Here is a 21834-nt window from a genome sequence, read left to right on the forward strand (position 1 = left end):
TACACTCGAGGACTTGCCCAAAGACTTTTCCTTTCCTCTCTTTATGTATCTGCTGTGCTGTTGAAACTGCATTCTGGCAGAAGTGGCTACAAATTAATAATTTGTTCCCCAGAGACCACCAGACTGAGTCACTCCTCCAATTACAACTGGTGGAAAGTAAACACAGGAGCACATAAAGGTAGGCACAGAGCTCCCCTGGGGTAAACCACCGCCCCCTTTTACACAAGACACACATATATATGCCATATCACACGAAAAAACACACAACCTATACAGCTGCGCTCATTAGATATTAGAGAGACCCACTTCTGCCACTGAGAAACAGGGTCAGCCCACGTGTCTTTTATCTTTTCCATTCCAGCAATTAAGGCAGTTTTATTAGGCAAAACTTTTTTGCTTGAAAGTTGATGTGCCTTTCATTGGCTCGGATAGTTCTTTCTGTGGATGTAAATAGTGTTTATAATGGCTGTAGTGAGATGTATAATATGTAGTCCTATGATGAATATTTACCTAGGGAAATGAATGGTGTGCCTGCTGTATTTAGCTAATGCCCTAGTATCAAGTACAGATCGCGCCATGGGACTCTGGTCGCTAGGCCTCATTAGCTCTAAGGGACAAGGCTGTCACCCTAACAACGCACACACACACACACACACACACACACACACACACACACACACACACACACACACACACACACACACACACACATATACACACAAGTACAGTACACGTGACTTAAGACTTGTGCTTGTGCGTGTGTGTGAGACATTGAAGGTGGACATTAATCATCTCTATTGTGCAGGAGTGGTCATTTAGTCTGAGGTGATCCAAGGTTATCTCTGCTCCTACGCTGTGGTAGGCCGACTTTAGCACCACAGCTTAATACACACATGCACTTGCGCACACACACACATCATCGTCTTGTCCCATTGCAATAGCGTGTGGAAAAACTGGATCTAATTGAGGTTTAAATGTAGATGATAACAGTAAGGGCCATATTAAGTCATATTATTTGTACTATCAACCAGAGTTTCACCCCATGATGCCCAATGTGTCCCTCAAATATGAGAAAAAGCATTGTTCCTCAGTGTATATTGAGTGCCTGTTCTTAAATCAGGTCTAAAATATCAATATTGCAGAATATAATCAAACTGATGATGCATATTTTTTATAACTTCACTCTTATATCAACTACTAAAATTCTGGGTATCTGGTTGATCATTTTAAACACCTCTCTATGAATCTCAGCATATTTGGATGTTTTGTGTATTTCTTTCTAATTTATATCCAAATGGCAGGAAAAGGCAGAAGTGTGTAGTTAGAGGGAAAGTGGAATGTAGTTTTATTCTCATACTTTTTAGATGTTTTTGTACTGTATTTGCAGATAAGACCACAAAACGCAAACTCCCTGTACTTAACTATACAACGCGGCAAGACAGACTCAGACAACCCACAAACTGGAGCTTACCATCACACCCATACCAGCACTAAACTTCACCACCCTGATCCACCCAAACCTCCACCGCTCCCCCACCCCTAACGCCCACCCCACCCTCTCGGTTTATAATCAGAGTTGCCGAGCTAAGCAGAGTGAAAGCACAGGAAAGACAGTGGGGGCCGGTGCTCGACCCCCATTCAGCGCAGTCGGAGGGCCAGTCCGGGCCCCGAAAGCTCAGATTACATCCCACATAATGAGAGGCCTGGCTCAGCAGGCTCTGCCTCTCTTTCTCTCTCTCTCTCTCTCTCTCTCTCTCTCCCTGCCTCTCCCTCTCTCTCTCAGACACACACACACAGACCCAGTGTGGCATTATTGCTGAAGTCCTGTTCTGTTCTGTTCTGTTCCTCTCACTGGTTTACTACACTGACAACTGCCAGCACAGCTGCTTTACATGTCAGTATATGACCAAGGGAGATAGACACAGACCTGGTGTGGTTGTCTTTTTGATAGTATGAGAGCTTGGCACCTCGAGCTAAGGTCATGTCCACACCAATGTGGATAAATTGAAAAACACATCTTTTGTTTTAGTTTTTGCGCTCAATCCACACCAAGCCAGCATTTTCCACCAGCAAAGAACAAAGCCTTTCAAAAAAGGCTCTGCAATACAAGTGCAAGCAGCCATTTGATATTTGCTGAAAAACCAAAACATACCAGGAGGAACCCACTAACTGCATGATTGGCAGAAGCTTCTCAACTGCCCTCCCTACCTAATGATGGCAGTGAGGCACCATTTTGTTATTTGCCTCCACAATGAAAACAAAAGAAGAAGTGGAAGAACACATCACTGGTTCTGGCATTTCAGTGTGGACAACCAACATTCAAGTGGAAGTGTTAGTCTGAATAGATGGTGCTGTTTGACGTACAGGCTGCAAATTCAAAATAATATGTCATCACAACCTAAAATCCAACTTTGCTGATCAGGTGAGAAGTTGGCCGCTCTAAATATTGCTAATACAAAATATTTTTTAATTAGCACCAAACACAAAGACTCTGTTATATATGTATTTATTTATTTACTTACTTATTTATTTATTTTGTATCTCTGGGGGATTTGAGCATTGCAATAGTCCAAAGTACGGACAAATTGAGAAAAATAAGTAAATACAGTGGGGGCTGGTGCTTGACCCCCTTGACCCACTCCCACATAATGAGAGGCTTGGTAACTTTCATGTCAGTAACATAAAAATATTAAGAACAACACAACAAGAATAGAAAACTGTAAATCAAGCCAACAGGGTAAACAAAGAACCCACAATCAGTGTTTCACCCTAAACTAGTAGTGCAAAAGTATTTGGTAACCAAAGTTGGCGAGCTATTTTACAAAAAACCAAATGTATCAACCTCATGTTGATTGCTAGAGGAAAAGTCAGAGGATCACTGAAGTCATTATGATTCATCCTCTGGGGACCATGAATGTCTGAACAATAACCAACACACCTCTGCAAGCGAGGCAAAATAAATAAATAAAACAGACTACAAATGACACCACGCCCCTGCGAGTTCAGTATGTTTTATATATTGGAAAACCTCATGGTGTGGTCAGTGAGTGGTAAAACTAAACATGAGGCGACATGAGCCATAGTGAACGGTTTGTCTACTTTGAGCCCTGGTGGTGAGGACCTTACAAAACCATATTTAAACATGGCCTTTTCTGGAAGCACGGTGTGTGAAGGGATGTGACAAAGCCTGGCTCCTTCGCAAACACACACACGTACACAGATGCATTCAGCACACAACTCACAGCCTACTCACTCACATGCCGCGTGGGCCGGCATTGTGTTTATTGCTCTGAGCTTTCATAGCACCAAGGCCATTAACACTGTGAAAAGCTGGATTGGGGCACAGTGAGCTTGTGTGTGCATGCATGTGTGTGTGCGCGCATGTGTGTGTGTGTGTGTGTGTGTATGTCTTGGTCTGTTAGTGCATCAGTATGTGCACCTGTATATACCAAGGGGCATGAGCTTATGTTTGTAAATAGAACTGTATTACATCTCAGCGGATGTATTTTTTATTTTTTTTAAAAGGAGAAAAAAACCTCCACATCCACCTCTATGTGCTTTTCCTTTGGCCTATGTGTGTGTTTGTGTGTATGTGTTCATGTAATAAAAGGAATGAGTGAGGTCACGGACTTTTGCTACAAAGGCTCCCAGCCCAAGGTCTACTAGAGTACAAGCAGCCTTTGTCAAGGCCATGTGTGGAGTGCTCTGTGCTGCATTACAATGGATCTGTGAGAGAGAGAAACAGAAAGCATGGAAGAGAGAGAGAGAGAGGCTCTAACAACTTGTATTGATTAGCAGGAAAGAGTTCCACCTAATGCCCCATCCACTGTTACTGCTGCTAACAGGGCACACAACAGCACCTTAAAGATATCTTCCTTCTCTGTCTTTTGAAAAATTGTTATTCTTTTGACTCTGCATAGTGTGACATGGCTTTCACGGTGGTGATGCCCCAGGGTTGCATATTTTTACTCCTTGTGTTGACTTTGTGTGTTTGTTTCCTTTTTTTATCTTACATGTGTTTTGACAGTCTGGTTCTTCTCATTTGTTATGTGTGTGTGTCTGCGTGCATGTGTGCATATTGTATGTGCCTGCCTCGTCTTGTCTGTTTTCACCACGCTGCAGGAGAGGAAACATCAAGCTAACGCAGAGCAGCAGTGACCAGCAGAGAGCCCCATCAGGGCTTTGCTCACAGCTGTTCCCCACAAACACACACACACACACACATGTTATGATATAACCTGGCCCGGATGGTTTACTTCAGGGGACTGGTCATCATCTATTGATAGGGCAAAGCTATAAACAGCCCATAAGTCGGACCTACAGCAACAGTGTGAATGCAAAAAGTGCAGCAGAGGCTGTGGTGTGTATCACAATAAACCCTGGTGGAAGTGCATGGGGGGGTGGGGGGGTGGGGGTTTGAAGGCAGTTGCCCCTGGTTTGAAGGACACGTGCTGTTGTGTTGTGTGAGTGTTTGTAAAAGTGTGTGTAAGATCTTTGGGGCAGATGAGATGGGGGATGTGGACTAATGTTAGTAGCTGTGCATGTGTGTGTTTGTGTCTTTGTCAGTGTCATTTTGTGTGTTTATGTATATTCTCAAGCATCCCTATGTGTAAGTATATGTTTTCTCTATTACATAACAAGTATTACGTGAATGCAGTAGAGTGATGAAGGTTAGCTACCCCTCTGTATTTGAGTTTTAAAAACTCTCTGACAGACAGAATGACTCACCAACCCAATAATACACCCTGCACCTGTCACTGTGGGCCTCACACACTAATGGCTTCAAAACTGGAAGTAAACGAATATTCCCTTCATAATTTAATGAGTCATACACAACAAAATAGAATATGTTACGTAGTTTTATATTATGTATAAAATATCCATGTTAACACACAAACATAGATGTAAGTATGAGAGCAAACATCAGCAGACAAAGTAAATACTCAAAGCTACATTAAGGCTTTGCAAAAGCTTTTGACTGAACAACAAAATACCTACTAATACAACTTAAAAACTCTTTTCTTCTCTTCTCTTCATAAAGGACCATCTTCAAGGGGGATAATCATAGATACTGCATATACGTGTGTTAGTGTGTGTGTGTGTGTGTGTGTGTGTGTGTGTGTGTGTCTGACACTGAGAAGTGGAAGCTCTGGTAGATGACAGCACATGCCATCTGCCATCTGTGCACCTCATAAGTGTTATGTACAAACACAAATTACAAACACACATACACACACACACACCTAATAGAAAAATATATTTCTGTCTAAATCAACACCTGTAACAATACATTCTTACTTATGTTTCACTCGTATATAGCCCTTGACAACAAATGCATGTCAAAGTCGACTGTAGCTGGAGGTGGAAACTAATGGCTGCGCAGGAAGACCATTTAAGCTCTGAACCGACATTAGAAAAGATATTAGAGCTGACATACAGCATATGGGAGAATGTCTCAAGGACAAAATCATATTACCTGGCAACTGAACACATCAGAATATACACACATACACGCAGCCCTTTTTCAAGCCATGGGAGTCAAATGTTTAATGTGAGTCATAACTATAAAGACATGTTTCATGGTATTTTGTTTATTATATTATATTTATTTGGTAGACTCATGTGAGCCAGTAAGCTAAGCTATTTAATCAAAATGAAGTAAATGATCAGGTTGTTTCAATATTTTTTTAATTTTTTATTTATTGCTAAGAGCAGAGTAAAAGGCACTACAAGGTATTCATGTAGTCATATTACAGTACATAGTATAGACAAAGAAAAAAAAAATAGGGCCACCTGATTTTGTCATCTCTCATTGTTGTGATGTTGTTGCATTGCAGGATTTCCTATTTCTTTGTAAATTCATCCACAAACTTTTTCATCCCACTTCAGCTAGAGCTACAGTTGTCATAGCAACAGTTCAGGTATAGCCACATCCGCGGGCAAACTTTAGATGTGATTCCCCACTGGCCTGCTGCGGCCTTTTCTAGGAGCCTATTAACGTGGGTTTGGCAGGTGACGTCCCCTATGGGACATTATTAACAACTGTCAGGCTCACTCCATCCATCAGTGGTACAGACCTTCACTTTATGTTTGTCTTACCTTATTATTTTATTCCAACCTGTCTTCTTTTCCTCTCTCTCCCACTCCTCCTGTCTGTTGTTTTGATCAAGATTTCCACAGTGTCTCAGTTTATCTGACCCAGCATACACACACACACTGCTATTTGAGCCTATGTTGTTTTTGTTTTTTTTTATCACTGGCACAGAACACAGCAGAGGTCAGAGGTCAAGTGTCATGTGATTTGGATGCTTAATACTCACTGACATGCTGTCTAAGCTGCTGAGGACGAAAGCATGACGTCGTGAAATCTGCCACACATAAAGGCACATACACACTCACACACACACACACACACACACACACACACACACACACACACACAGACACAAACGTGCACACACAAGCCTTGATTAGATGTGAGCTGCACGTGAGGATTTTAGCTGTAGCCAGCTTAGAGGTGTTTTCCTTGCAGCCAACACACACATATATGTAAACACACACACTTTTCCACAAACCCACAGGCACTCCTGCATGACAAAGGCCCATCTGTGGAAAACGTCATTTATCTTTCTTTTTACCTGTTGATTACTAATCATCCCCTCTCTAAACAAATCTGAAAGGACAAATTATTTACCCGTGCAGCCCAGCTCTCCCTCCACACAGCGGCTTTTATGTTCAAACAAGTTCTCAGCTCTCTTTCCGTAAGAAATGTTTTCGACTCATATGGTAATACGGCAGAAGGAAAAATGGGTTTATGGCTTTCCTGCCATTCAAACACACAGAGGGAGCCTTTCCATAACAAATGATAAAAGCATTGATTAATATTCATACTCTCTCACAGCGGAGAAGCTCAAACCGTGGAGAAAGGAACCTGACTGCAATCCAAAAATAGTTAGACTGCAACTTCTCTCTCATTCTCTCTCTCTGACAGGGCCAGACATTTCCTCCCATTTCAAGTAGTGAACACTTATGTAATGCTTGACTTGAAATAAGGTCAGACACCCAAGCTGTATTATATACATTAATGTGTGTGAAAAGGAGCAACCTTGTTCTCCCTGAAGCTCAAGATCCCCTGTAAACTGTAGACAACATAAAATCCTTGCATGAAGAAGTCACAATTTAAAGATTATGTTAGTTGAAAATCAGTAGCTGATTATATATGGACTGTAAACTGTATACAATTCAGTAGATCGTATCTGTTCATGGAATACTCTTCAGCAGAAGATGACGCACCAAGGAAACTATCTAACGTGCATATTTCTCAAACACCCTGTGCTAAACTAGGGTCTCAGTGAGTGACTTATTATGTAAGGGCCAACATTAGTCAGATTCTACAAATGCTAAGATGTAACAAACAAGGATAGGGGCTGGATAACACTCCCTCTTCTCCCCACTCCACAGGGTTTTCTGGTGAAATTTGAGGAGTATTTTGAAAGCATCAAAAACAGAGACAAAAAATTAAAGAGGCAATAAATTTGTTTGTGTGGATGGTTTTTATTATTTATTCTAATTGGATAACAGATCATCATTATTATTAGTATTATTATTATTAGGTTGAGGAAGGTTCCTGGTTGAGTAAAACTGAAAAGAGCTGATTGGATTTACTGCATACTTAAAGAGCTAGATTTATTCATTCTTGGCCAACTCATTTCTTATCTAACAGTTAACATTTCACGTCTGGCTTTAAAAGTTTTCATAAAGCAATAGAAGCATGTTGAAAAGGGTTGTCTAAGATTTGAGTACATAAGGTAAATTTAAGGCAGCTATCTTTAATCCTAACAATATATCCAAGGACAAAGTGTGGCTATGTGAAATGTGTCACTCAATGTGATGAACCTACACAGAGTTATTACCTGAATCTACAACTCCCCTTGGCTTTACAGCACTTTATAGTCATAGTTTAGCTCTTTGGCTCACAACTTTACTGCTCTGGTTCCCTCTTATTGACCACATCGTGCCATTTATAGCGGCATCATACAGCTGTTTTCAGTGAAAAAGCTCAAAAAATCCACTATACACTTCCCAACAACTCAAATGTCAAACAAACTCTTTGAACTACTTTTCCCTGTTAGTAGTCTAGCACTCCCTCCAGTGTCTGCAGAGGTTTATAGCATTTCAGGAGAGACTTGTATCCATTGGCCCCTGCGGTGCCACAGCAACAGGGGCTGTGAAGTCATTGTGGCCGTAAGCAGAAAGAGTGCTATTTACAGAGCCTGTATAGACAAGAGGACTGTGTCAATGAGGAAAGGCCTGGTATATTTTCTACATGAACAAAAGCAGGCTGGTGTCGGGTTTGAATTTCTCTTGTGCACATGAGCTTAGAAAATTAATGGATGATATTTTTATCTCCATCTATATCTGGGTTTCATGAAATGATAATACGAGGCAGTAAGATTTGTGTATATCACACAGCATGTGAGGTGTCCATTGCAACTGTTAGAAACAGTGGGTTTTGTTGTTACATTTAAAACATTTCATTTAAGCAGAACTTACAAATCTTGACTAACTACACTGAATATTTTATCTTCGTCCATTTTATGCTATGATGTTTTCACCTACATTTTATTTTATGTTTTTATTTGCCTTTTTAAAATATTTTATCTGTAGCACTTGAGATTTGTTTCAAATGTAAAGTGCATTACAAATAAAATGTATTCTTCTTCTTCTTCTTCTTCTTCTTCTTCTTCTTCTTCTTATTATTATTATTATTATTATTATTACACCGTCATAGTGGCCACAGTCAGAACTGTGGGTCGCATGATGCCTTGGGACAACACATGTATGGGCCAGTGTTGGGCAACTTACTTGAAGAATGTAATCATTTACACATTGGGCTACAAATCATTCATTTACATTAATAATACATGACTAATTATTCAACAGCAATTGGTGTAATTAATTAAATTACTTATTACTTTCATTACTCAAATCAAATCAGTTGAAGGTACCTTTAAAACAACTTGAAAGCCTCCAAAACCAGTGCCACGTCTTTTTGTATTTAAGGTGTAGAAAAAAAAGCAAGACTTTGTGGATTAACACACAGGATTGGAGTTTTTAACTTAACGTCAGCAGCTAACTTTTGACTGACAGTAAAGCTGTACATCCTCCAACTCTGAACCAAACCAGGTGATTCCTGTATATAACATTACTATTAGGTAACATTAGGAAGCCAGCTATAAATGCACAACATGCAAATAAGACAAGCTTGGAGTTACTGGAATGTAAATTTCTCCTCTTTTGATGGCTAACTGCATGCATACACTTCCAGCCCCTGCAACGAGCTAGCACATACCAAACCAGTCGTTCCATTGAATGCTCAATGACTGAACTCATATCAGTCCTCTGTCAAACTACTGGTGTAACAGCAAACCACTCAGCCCCCAAACTGTCTATGATTTGTAACTCGAATGTATTTGCTAAATTTCAAATTGTAATCCATTATGATGTTAGTTACTGAAAAACACATGTACTGTAAACTGTTAATGGGGTATTGTGAGTGTGTGTGTGCTTTTTGTGTGTACTAGCATACAACAGAGGCCTGGTAATAACTATTATAAGCTGAAGTTTATGTAAGAAGGTCATCTCTCTCTCTCTCTCTCTCTCTCTCTCTCTCTCTCTCTCTCTCTGCCTTTCTGTCTTTTATCTGATAGCATCATCCCTTTCATCTCAAAACACTCACAGAAGTGGCAGTATCACTGAAGGCTCCTGTGTGCTTCCCATCCTCTCCCAGAGGATTCTCTTCTTTCACTTTCACATGCAGTTAATGATAATTCAGATTTGTCACATCTACAGTAACTGATATCCTTTGCTTCTATCCTGAGAGCAGCTGCTCTGCTGGGTCACACTAGGACAATGGTCCTCCCAAAACAGAAACAATGTGAAATCCCTGAGTAACTCTGTGATGCTGGTTTAGGATTAGAACATTTTGTCCCGAGCATCCCCTTATCCCCACCCCCCTCCCTCTGTTTCTTTTTTGGCCACTCCCCGCCCTCGCGTTCTCATCTCAGTCTCTCTTGGGTGTCTGTTTGGATTTTTTTTTTTCTGTTACTCTCTCTATCATTCTCATTTAAGGAAGCCTTGAGCATAATTGAAAGTAAAGCTGATTTTCACTTTTTTTTTTTCGATTCACAGAGTGCACATGCAGGCTACACACACACACACATACACACACACACACGCACCACTTTCCATTTTGTATCAGCATAATCTTTGTATCTGAATTTCTTTCTTAATTCAAATTACCAATGAGTGCATGTGTGCGTGATACATTTGTGTGTTTGAACTGAATCAAAACCAAAGACAGCATACAGTGGCAGCACATCTAAATTCCACAAACTGAAAGCCTCGGGCATTTTGTTTGTTTTTTTATTCAATCCACACAGACTCCTGTGTATTAATGTGTGAGTTTATGTTAATATGTGTATGCATGTGTGTTATGATGGATGATGGCAGTGTCTGACTATAGTTTTGAACCATATTGTACAATCTACATTGCACACACACATATGGTAACGTGGTAGATGCAAAGTTTGTTCAGAAATATTACTTTCGTGGAAGCAATTTGGTAGTGTTTTTTAGTTTAGTTCTGCCTTTATTTCTGTACTTATTATCAGTGGTGTGAATCCATTCATTTCTACATGTAAGCATACTGTACCATGTGTTTGGTTGCATGTCGTGGCATGTACAATTACATGTTTAAATTTCAAGTGGTATTTAGCGTTCCAGCCCTTCTATATTTGATAATTAAAGGGCACATGTTTGTTCAGTGCATCGTTCGAGGCTGTAATCAAATGGAGAAAATTGCTATTCCTCTTCCATAACATTATTATTATTCACACTAAAGAGGGTGTGGAGAATGTTATAAGTCAGTCTTCTGCATGGTTCTGTCTATCTTCTATCTATCTATCTATCTATCTAGATGTAATAAAGTGGGTATAGATACAACGGAGAGATGTGAGGTAACAGTGTCCTAGTTTCCCCCTACATCAAGCAGGTTCTATTTTTAGAAAGCATAAAGATAAGGGGGGGTAAAAGAATCCCCTGGAGTCGACAGCAGCAGTTTTATGTTCTGGACAGTTACACCCTCCTTATGCTATGATGACCTTTCTCCCTTCATCATTCAACCCCCACTCCAACATACCCTCTGCCCCTCCGTGTCGTCCCTCTGTCCTTTTCCCCACTCTCCTTTCTCCTTACCTTTCTTGATTCCCCCTCTCTTCCCTTCCCCCTCCAGCCCTTTTATCTGCTCTCTTCTTCCCTGCTTTTGGTTTTCCTCCCGCTTTATGTCTCATCTCCAAATAATTGTTTCCTACTTCTCTCCTTCTGTTAGCAAACCCTGCCATATTGTTAAGCAGTCAGACGTCTGCAAACATGCAGACCTTATGTTCACCATCCACCCTCCTACACCTGTCTTAAATAATAAACAAGGGGAGGACTGCAGTGCTGCAAAAGTCAAGTTGTGTATAAGCTCTAAAGGGGAAAAACAAGCCTGTGCATTAATGTGTTTTGGATGTTCTTGTTGTATAACCACATATCATGTAATACCAAAAACTTCAGCATGAAATGTCCTCTGTGTGACTGTAAAAATTCCTACTCCTACTCATACTCCTCACCAAGTGCCAACAATGTTAATCCACTGCATTCATACTGTGTGTTTGTGTGTGCAGATCTGTGCATGCATTTATAAACTATGTGAATGTTGTGTGCTGGTATTCCACATTTTATCTTGGTAATTTGAGATTTTCCGTCTTTCTGACCCTCTGTCCATCTCCTCCCATCTGGCAATTTTTTTTTATTCTAAGTCACCACACAGATCAGCTCTAGCAAGCTGCTATTGACACTCTGTGTGTGTGTATCTCTGTGTGTGTGGATGCACACATATAGTGCATCGGGCACGATCTACTAGACCATCTGGCTGACTGCTTGTGGAGGCATTCGTAGGGCAAGTGACACTGTGTGTGTGTGTGTGTGTGTGTGTGTGCATTTAAAAATTATATTAAAATCTGTTTTGAAGCACTGTAAAACACTGTAAAAGGACATTTGCCCAGTGAACATAATATTCACTTTAACTACTTATTTACGTTATATATTTAGGCCCCAAAATTAATAATACAAAGTGTAATTTTTGCTGCCTATCAATCTGTTTTACACAATCTTATTTGTATAAGATGGTGATTCTTCTGAAAGATTTTTGGAAGCTTCCTGAAAACTGTACTGTATTTTTTTTCCTCTTCATGTACAGAATTCTGTCTTTAAAAATACATTCATGATGGTTAAATGTGAGTTACACTGACTTCTCCATATGAATACTTCAGTGTATTTTTATGCACTTAAAATCCAACATTGTCAAATATTGTGCTGCCACCCAGTGGGCAGCCTCACTGATTGCACAAAAAACAGTGATGTATTTTTCATCTGTCTGTTTACTGAGAGTCCTACACAGACATGGGACTTAATGCAAAAAGAACTAGAGCACCAATCCTAAAAAATCCTACACATGCTTTAAAATGTAGCACATTCTTGATTACTTGATGTCTTATCTTACTTACAATATTTTAGCACATTAGTCCATTTATTATGGTTGAGTGACAGTGGAAATGAGATTGGTAGAATCATGGAAAGAAAATGTCCATTATCCAAAGCAAAAGGAGATGTAAGCTATGATTACGGCCACAGCATATGTGTCTGAAGTGCATATATCACATGTGCATGTATGTTTGTGTGTCTGTGTGCATGCATGAGTCAATGGGTGTTTATAGTTTACCCCCTGTGTGCACACATCAGCTCACCAAGATGAACCACCTGCATGCAAAGTGGGTCATGCTCCCTCTGCTCTATTCTCAGTCCCTCTTTTTTCTCTTCATGTATCTCTCTGTCTATTTCTCTGCCTCCATGTCGGCCAGTGCCTTCACCCACAGGATTGTGTGGAAAAATATCTCATATCTCACAGTGGACTATATCTTTATCATAGTTTGTATTGTTTTCATTCTGATCAGCTAGAACAGTGGTTCTCAAACTTTTTCACATTAGGAACTTCTACAAATTAGACCACGGGCAAGATTAGATTGATAGATTTCATCCAATGGTCCCCTATCTGATAAGATTTTTTCTTTTAGATGTTTTATTACAGAAAGTGTTTGAAATCCATGACCAAAATGGTCATACATTCTGTCATTGTATTACTTGGTGGATGGAATTTAGTGAATATAAATAATAATTCCACTTTTTGCTGGGGACCTCCAGGAACTCCCTTAAGGGACCCCACTTTGAGAACCACTGAGATAAAAAGGCAACATGACTCACCTGAGACATGAATAAAAAAAAAAAAAAACACACACAAGCCTCAACTCATCACACTAAGTCACAATCTAATTATACTGAGTTAGTCATTAAAAAAAAAAAAAAAAAAAAAAAAAGCTGATTTAAGATGTTACAGTGTAGGGAAATCTGGTTTGGTTTGAATTAAACAAAAGGTAAAGGCTGATAATTTATATTTCTAACTCCTGTCAACTTGTAATCCTAATTCATACCAATGCAAATAAGTTGCCTTTTTTGCGATGTAATGACTCCTGTGGTTTATGCTGTGTCACACCTCAAAAATAAAACCTGAAGTTTTACTGAGAAACCATGTACATTTTCTTAGCAAGATAACTGAGATAAAAAGTACAGTTGATGCCAATACTTGTGTTTTACTTTTCTTGAAATAAAAGTAGACCACCCCTGTGAAGACCAACAAGTTCTTCACTGATACTGTGTCACTGAGGGCACTGCCCCCCCCAACGCACACACACACACACCCCACTCTTTGTACCTGTGGCTGTCTGGCTTATTATTATGGTCTGTCTGGCAGGCTGCCTGGCTGGTGGTCTCTCAGTGAACTTGATACTGGAATCAGCAGCCGGCTGTGATGTGTAGGACATCAAGGGATCCGTGTGGAGCTAGTCTGGAGCTCAGCCAGTCACTTAACACTTGTCAACAGTTCTAATGAAAGTGGTCTTTTCCTTGGTGGCCTCTTTTTCATTAGCAGGTCAGAGGTCGCCGCTCAAGGCTGGCTGTCTCTCGGTCTGCATGGGCAGACAGTTGAGGAAGAGGGCTGAGGAAGGGGGCTAGAAAAGGGGATATAAGGGCAGAGGGGGAAGGGGGAAAACATTCAGTGGGTAGATGGCTCCTTATGTTTTGTTTCCTGTACGTCCTGCTGGTCCTGGTGACTAATTTTCTTCTTAAGCTATCCCTCCCCCTGAGTTGATTCTCCCCATAGACATTGTAACTATTTGCACCTTTATACTCAAGCATATTTTAATTTTTCCACTGTCCAAATTTCTTTCACATCAGGATTTGGCCACAATGTCAGCATTTAAAGTAAGAAATTCCACAGACTGATTGTGTGTCAGCGGAGACAATTCAAGTATCAAGCTCTGTCCTTACTTTAGCTGAGTTCAGGGCTTACGGTTCCTTACTTCTACTTGACCTTTTACTCTCCTTCCATTCCTCTCTCTGTTCTCTATTATGCCCCTTTAACACAGATGTGGCCAACTGAGAGAGGGAAAGAGAGAATCAGCCAACATCCCTCTCCTCCTCCTCTTCCCCTTCACCCTGGCCTCTTGCACATGAAAGGGGCCGCACAAGGCCAATGGATGGCCGGTGGGGTGTGTGCTATGCGAGGGCCCCAGACCCAGACACAACACAACACACAGCTCTGCAGGCCACCACAGCTGGGCTGGAATGTGACCTGCTTCAGATTTTAATGCCAGACTAGGCCCTGTTTGTGTGAAATACAAGTGGAAGGAGGAGGACTTGGATGAAGGGATGTCAGCTACAGACTGACACATGCAGTCTCCACATGAGTCTTTTGATAAACTGTGAGCATGTCAGGTATTTTGTCTCTAGCAGAGGAAAAACACAACATCAAAAAGCAAAGAAACGGCAATATTTTCTAAATCATCTTTATTCATTTTGTCATCATATTCCATAAAAGTTTTAATGAGCACTAATATATCATAGATAACATACAAATATGTCTGTTCACATAGATACACACACATTTATATGTGTGTATATATAGTGTGTGTGTGTGTGTGTGTGTGTGTGTGTGTGTGTGTGTGTGTGTGTGTCCACTGGCCATAGCCCTATAAGAAATAGATCAAGAAAAATAAATATGAAGTACAGAAATCCACATACATATTCTGCATTGTAAATTAAAACTTATCAAAATAGATTCCACAAAAAATGGAACCAAAGAGCTTATTTGATTCTGGTAGATAAACTGAGGCTTCACATTGCATTATTGTGAGCTCAAGAGCTCAGGACAGTTGTTATACAATGTCAATTTTGTGAGGTCCCACATAAACACAAAGCAAACAAGCCAATTATATTAACACATACTGCTAAATAAATGATATTAGTGTAGAGGAAAACTATAAAGTCATTTTAATAAACAGTTACAAGATTAAATACTTTGTACAGGGTAAATGTGTGTGACTATTTCTATTCTGCTTGCTTTTTTCAGACAGCATGCTGCAGATGATGACAGCAAAACTCTCTAGGTTTGATTCTAATTTAAAAAAAATAGGACAGTTTTGACACAGCATCTTTAATGATCACTTACAACTATGTGATTATAAGATTTTTTTTTTGAGGTCTACTGTGCTATAGGGAGCAAAAGCAGGAAATACAAACATTTGATATGGGCAACACAACCTCCAAGGTTGCAGATAGGTTAGTTTTGGGTTTACTTGCAGTCGGTCAGACTGGAGAGGTCACTGGAGTTTTGAATAATCTGAAAACAACATAACTGACTGTCAGGAAGTGTGAGATTTTAAAAGATTTTACTGGACGGCAGAGAAATCCTTAAGGAAATCACAGGTTTTCTTGTGGATAACCTCACGAAGCTTCCTGATTCTACGAGTGCTGGAAGAGCCTACGAAGCTGTCGGGCTGCAGTATGGCCATCCCGTTTTGAACATCTCCCATGATTATAAGCTGCCCATCAGCTACAGTGATATTGGGGCAGGGACAGTTCCAGTCCATGTTCAGAAGAGTCACCTCTAACGGTTCTTTGCCAAAGAACCTCAGACCCATCTTCTCGTCCTTCAAGATCTCCTCCACTGTCACCAAAGCATGGCCTGACTCTTGCTCCTCTGTCAGTTCGGTCACACGCCCGAGGATCACAAAGTCACTCTTGCAGAAGCTGGTGACCATCTTGCCTCGAGGTTTACACATCTTGCAGTTGTGGTTCTTGGGAAAGGGGCACATCTCTTCACAGGCCTCTTTGGACTCAAAGTTGTTCTCGTTGCCACCACAGCCTCCGTAGACGAAGGACTGGCACTTTTTGAGGCTGCTGCTGTAGGCCCAGCGAGGCTCGTAAGCCTTGCAAGGCCCTTGGAGGCTTGGTAAGCTACAGGGAGCTGCTAGCTCTCCTCCACATGACAGCATGCAGGCTTCGTAGGTGTCGAAATGGTTACGGTTTTTATTGCACTGACTGTAGGTGAAGGTGAAACAATTGTTCCTCTTTGGTTCATAGTACCAGCTCATGCTCTCTTCGCCACAGTCATCTGTGTCTGGACTCTTAAGGCACTCTTCAGCTGGAAAAGGCAGGTTGGTACTATTCCCCTCTGTATTCTTACCTTTCACTTCTCTCCTGATCACTACCAAGGGAAAGTGTGATGATACACTTCCCCCAACATTTTTGGCTGTGCATGTGTAGATGCCGGCATCCTGAAGTTGTGCATTGTATATGACCAGCTGGCCAATGTTAGTAACCACAACGTTCCCTCGGACATGATTAGGTCTCATTATGGTGTTCTCTTTGCCCTTCATTTGTTTCTCCCAGGTGATTTCCGGACGTGGCTTCCCAGACACCTCACACAGGAAGCTAGCCGTCTCTCCAACAAAGACAGCCAGTTGGGTGGGGCCACTGTGTATGGTGGGAAGCTGGATGTCAGCTGGGAGGGTGGTCTGGAGGGCAGTGGTGGGATGTAAGGTGGTCTCTGCAGGGATTGGGCTGGTGTTCGGCCAGGTCAGGTGGTACCTGTAGGTAGGTTGAATAAGAAAGGAATTAATCAGAGCAAGGATATGTCAAAGGATCTTTGTTAAGTATACTGACATATTAAAGTATACCTAACTATATTTTATACAGTACACATACTTTCTACACCAAAAAAAATGTGTTCTTCAAATGTCTTAATTGTGACAAACGAAAAAAGACAACTTTACCTCATCAAACCAAAAAACAAAAAGTAGAGATCTAAAATACTTAACATGTTACCTGCAGGTGACCTCAGAGATAGAGATACCCTTGGAACAGGCCTCGGCATCCATGTAGCACTTGTTATAATATGTCATGCCGTCAGATGCACACGTGAAGTGGGGTTCCCTCTCACAGCGGTCCCGGCACTTACAAACAGGCTGGCCATCCCAGATGTCACACTCAGATCCTTGCTGAGAGCACATGAACTTGTCGCAGGTGGCACCTTTCGGCATTCCAATGGGGCCCTTGTTGCCCTTGATGTCTATGTAGCGTGCTGCCACACAGCTTTTGTTACCACATACATTAGGGCAGCACTTCTCAAACGTCTCACAGTCCTGAAGTTGGAAAAGAAAAACAAACTTTTGTACCACATGTGAAATAGAATACTGCATAAAACAGAGAAAATGGTTTGATTCTTGATGAAAACCTTCTTATAAATAAAGATTAGAGTTTTTAAATGCATGCTGTCAGTGAGGATGAGTAGATGATGACACAATATGAGTTATTAAAAACATAACATGTGTAACATTATATAACCACTAAGATTATTTTTGCTGTGGCCAGTTTCCGCTTGCTATTTTTCTTTCAACCCTGCATGCAGCAACTCTTGCACAGACCAAAGAAAACAGGAATCCCTGGGAACAGTTATTTGGTCGTTTTTCTTTTTAACATTTAGGGGGTTCTGTCTAACACTAGATCCTGGTCTAATGAAGGATATGGCAGAAGAACCTGTTATTTTCCAGTTCTGTGGAGTCCTTTTAGCATAGACAATAGTAAATGCCTGAGCTTCAGTTGAGTGGGAAAAGTGAATGGGACAGTGATCATGGACTTTTGGATCCCACTGTACATCATAAGAATTGCACTTAGAGACTGGACCTGAAAACAATATATACACAATGTAGCTCATTCTTATGTATTACAATTACTGCTACCTCGGTATCTAGTAGTAATAGCTCTTTAATTCTATGCACAAATAAATGAAGATCCAAAGCACAAGAATAAGATATGAAATGTTTGAATACCTCATGAAGTGTGTGAATTTTCAGACTTATGTTTGGTAGTTTTAGTCCTTTACAGAGATAGATGGGTGAATATAGAGATATATATAATATGATTTGACTTGACTTGATTATAACATTGTAACCTTATTAGATCAACAATTTTCTTAAGTCAAATAAAATTATTTTTGCTTCATTTTTAAGATGTTACCACACAGCCTGTCGCACTGAAATTCTTCCAATAGCTTTGACTGCAGACGAACCGCAGTCTTCACATTTCACGGGCAGCATCACCTCCGTCACCGTCGCTGTCAGGAGAAACTCACCTGGTCAGATTCACACTCGCGCATACAGGTGCTCATAGCATCCACCCACAGGTTGGGGTTCAGGTCATTCGGGCACAGACCTGCGTGGGAGTACACCACTTTGGCAACGGACATGGGCATCGCTCTCACTCCGCAACTGTCCATATGAAGAAGTATAGTATAATAATGTCCCAGGAGAAACCAAATCCATCGGGGAAACAGCATCCACCACATATCCGGCGCGTAGCAGAACGGACACTAAAAACCTCGAAGAAAGGAACTCCAGCGAGAGACAACTGAGTGTAACACGAAACTTAAGTTTGAAAAAAGTCTTCAAACTGTCGCAAGGTTACTTTTCTAAACACCGGAATCAGATGCAGCATAGAAACAGCGAGAATAAGAATGGCGGGACCGGTCTCGACGTGGAGAGCTCTTCAGGTTTGTCGCTCCACGTTTAATAGCAGCGAGAGATTAAGGCTGCAGTGTGCAAACCCACTTAAGATCTAACTACATGAATTACAGTGGCCTGTCTAGTCGGACAGCAAATCCCAGCTGAGTTACAGTTATGATCAACTTAATTAAAGAAAAAAAAAAAAAAAAAAAAAAGTTCCCCAAGAGTTTGCAGGCGCTGTTTCATAGAGGACTGGCGAGACACCTGTGCGTAAGGCACTGGCTGCCTTAACCCTTAGCTTGCAAGGTTGCTGCAAAGGAGATGGAGATATTAAGCCATAATAAAAAAAAATGTAGTAGATCAATTTATTATACAATTTATGCACGAACTGAACATTTTAGAGTGATATTTTCAAACATGAAAAAAAAGGTGTAAAGATAAGAGCTTCTGAACAGAGTCTAAAAATAAAAAATGATTTGAAAATGATTTTGCATTATATTGTCACACTATAGCACAGATCCTTTTTCTTACTTATCAGGGTTAACAGAGTTCAACTTTTATCTTGTTATCTTGTATTTTGTGTATTTTCATGTGTCTGTTCGAAAAGAATCTTTTGTCATTTTGGATCAAATGAAAACACAGCACTGAGTGACTATGTTGTGCAGTTTGCTGTGGGATTATAAAGCAGTGGTTACTGCAAAATATCTCCTGCCCATCTGAACAAAATCTCTCCAGAAGATGGCACCAAACTCAGTGTAGTTCTTCCAGTCTCTCTTATCTATTGTTGTTCTGATTTGACTTCCTCTGAAAGTGTATCAAAAGATTAATCTATAGGGCTATTGCTTTATTTTATATATATATAAAACATAATTTTACAATATGCATTGTATATGGTTTGTTAAGGTTTTTATCTATTTGTACAATGGGTGTGGAGTAACTTGGTGAAATCTCCTGTACATCTGGTACTACTACTGGATGGACCGTTTGTCATATTGCAGTATAACACTGAGTGCAAAAAGTGCACCACAACTGCTGTCCAAATTCTGACAGCGCATAATGTACTGTTTCAAATAAACTGATTCAGATAATAGAGCGACTCCAATTAGGGGCCATAGTTCAAACTGTTATTTCTATGAATCAGCTACAGCAAATATTTGAAAACCAGCAAAGTGTGTTAGTCATGAGCATATGTACAAAAATACAAACGCACAATATAATGCGATGGCGTGAAATGCAAGTATACTCATGTGGTGGCTCAGCTATTAACAGTTTTTTTTTGCCATCTAGGACAAGTGTAACCTGACACATTATGACAACCTTAATCAACATTTTTTCAGTAGGTGAGTATGCCAAATGTCTCAAATGGTAATGTTAAACTGCATTAATTAAAAACAATACACACATCAGCTTTAACATGTATATGAGGATAATGTCTGTCAGTAATGCCACAACAACTGAAACACTTCAGGTTAAATTACACAGAAAATTATGGTAAAATCATGTAATTTCATATTTAAAGCACTGTCAGTGTTTTGCTACAGGTCTGACCAAACAGTGACACAGCCTAAAAACCTAAAGGTTAAAGCTCTGTGCTTCCCAAGCTGAGTCCCTGCTGAGTCCAAAGAGGCCCAGTGCTCTCCAGGCCGAACCCTGCAGTCTCAGTCTGGTCTGCTGTCTGTCAGCCCTCTCTGAAAACACACAGGCACACACTTGCACAAACACTTGCCACAAACACAGGTAAGATTCATATACCTGCATGCACATAAAAAGTAAATATATACATAATTTTACTTATTGTACTCACACATATACACACACACACACCCAAGTGCATACTCTCAAATGCATGCAAATGCATAAACACAGTCAAGCTGTGTTTTCAATGTCTGCTCACCCACTCGCCCCCTCTGGCCCTCCACCATAACCTTCACCCCTCAAGACCCTGCATTCCCTGCATAGCCGACATTGGGGCTACAGGGCATGTCACATATTGAATAAAGCCATACAGAGGACCCCACGCAGGGCACTCAGACGGTCTATCTGCCTTCAGCACATGCATTGTCTGGAAACAGACCTTGACTTTGACCTTCTCTGTGCACCCTCGCCATCTTTCTGAGTGCGGCGCAAAACAACTTTGCAACTCATGTGATGTCTCCATTAATGTTTATTTTCAGTAAATTGGCGATATGGAGATCTTATGTTTGTTCTTGTAAAATATATACTGTATCACTCAACAAAGTTTAACATGGCATTTTTATTAAATATATAGAATGTACCATTGTAATAAGCAAAAGGCCTTGAGATTAAATGATTAAGTCATTTTACAGAAGATGAGAAGCAAAAATGAGTGCAAGAGGAAAGGGATTGTCTTTCCTCAGTCTTTTATGGGCTTGAAGGGTTGACAAGAATGATGTGAGGGGAGTTTACTTCAAAGTGATCAGATGCAGGTTTCACTACTTCACTACTTAGCCTGTTGTTACTCATGGGAGGTTCCTCCAAGTATACATTATTTCCATGCACAAACATGGAAATGGGGGTCACAGGTTGGCTTAGAAAAACAAGTGAATGTCCAGAAACCTAAGAGACATAGTCCTGTAATCAAAATGCATCCCCTTAAATCATCCTGTGTGCTGTATATAGGCCACACACAACATTTGTTGGATAACCCTGGTACTTTTTTCTTGCAAATATCCTTAAGTTTTAGTCTTTAGTCCTTTAGTCTTTATTTTAGTCTATGAGCCAGCTCAACTACATCATTTGTACATCCCTTGTAGTGAATTCATTACATCTGGCAAGGAAATTATGTTCTCACCCATGTCTGTTTGATTGTTTTTTT

The 21834-nt window shown here is 40.5% G+C and overlaps 1 protein-coding gene across 1 annotated transcript; it reads right to left on the reverse strand.

Moving 5' to 3' along the window:
- Positions 1–14662: 14662 nt before the first annotated feature.
- On the reverse strand, positions 14663–19190 carry wfikkn2a (info WAP, follistatin/kazal, immunoglobulin, kunitz and netrin domain containing 2a). The gene is made up of 3 exons (XM_071473935.1): positions 18629–19190; positions 17323–17639; positions 14663–17085 (listed from the first exon to the last, which is right to left on the reverse strand). Exons 1-3 carry the CDS (start codon positions 18839–18841, stop codon positions 15885–15887), a joined length of 1731 nt encoding a protein of 576 aa, XP_071330036.1. The 5' UTR covers positions 18842–19190; the 3' UTR covers positions 14663–15884.
- Positions 19191–21834: the final 2644 nt, after the last annotated feature.

This window comes from Trachinotus anak, unplaced genomic scaffold (genome assembly GCF_046630095.1).
Source record: "Trachinotus anak isolate AG129_WGS33_773 ecotype Australia unplaced genomic scaffold, CSIRO_AGI_Tana_v1 ptg000003l, whole genome shotgun sequence".
Taxonomy (NCBI): domain Eukaryota; kingdom Metazoa; phylum Chordata; class Actinopteri; order Carangiformes; family Carangidae; genus Trachinotus; species Trachinotus anak.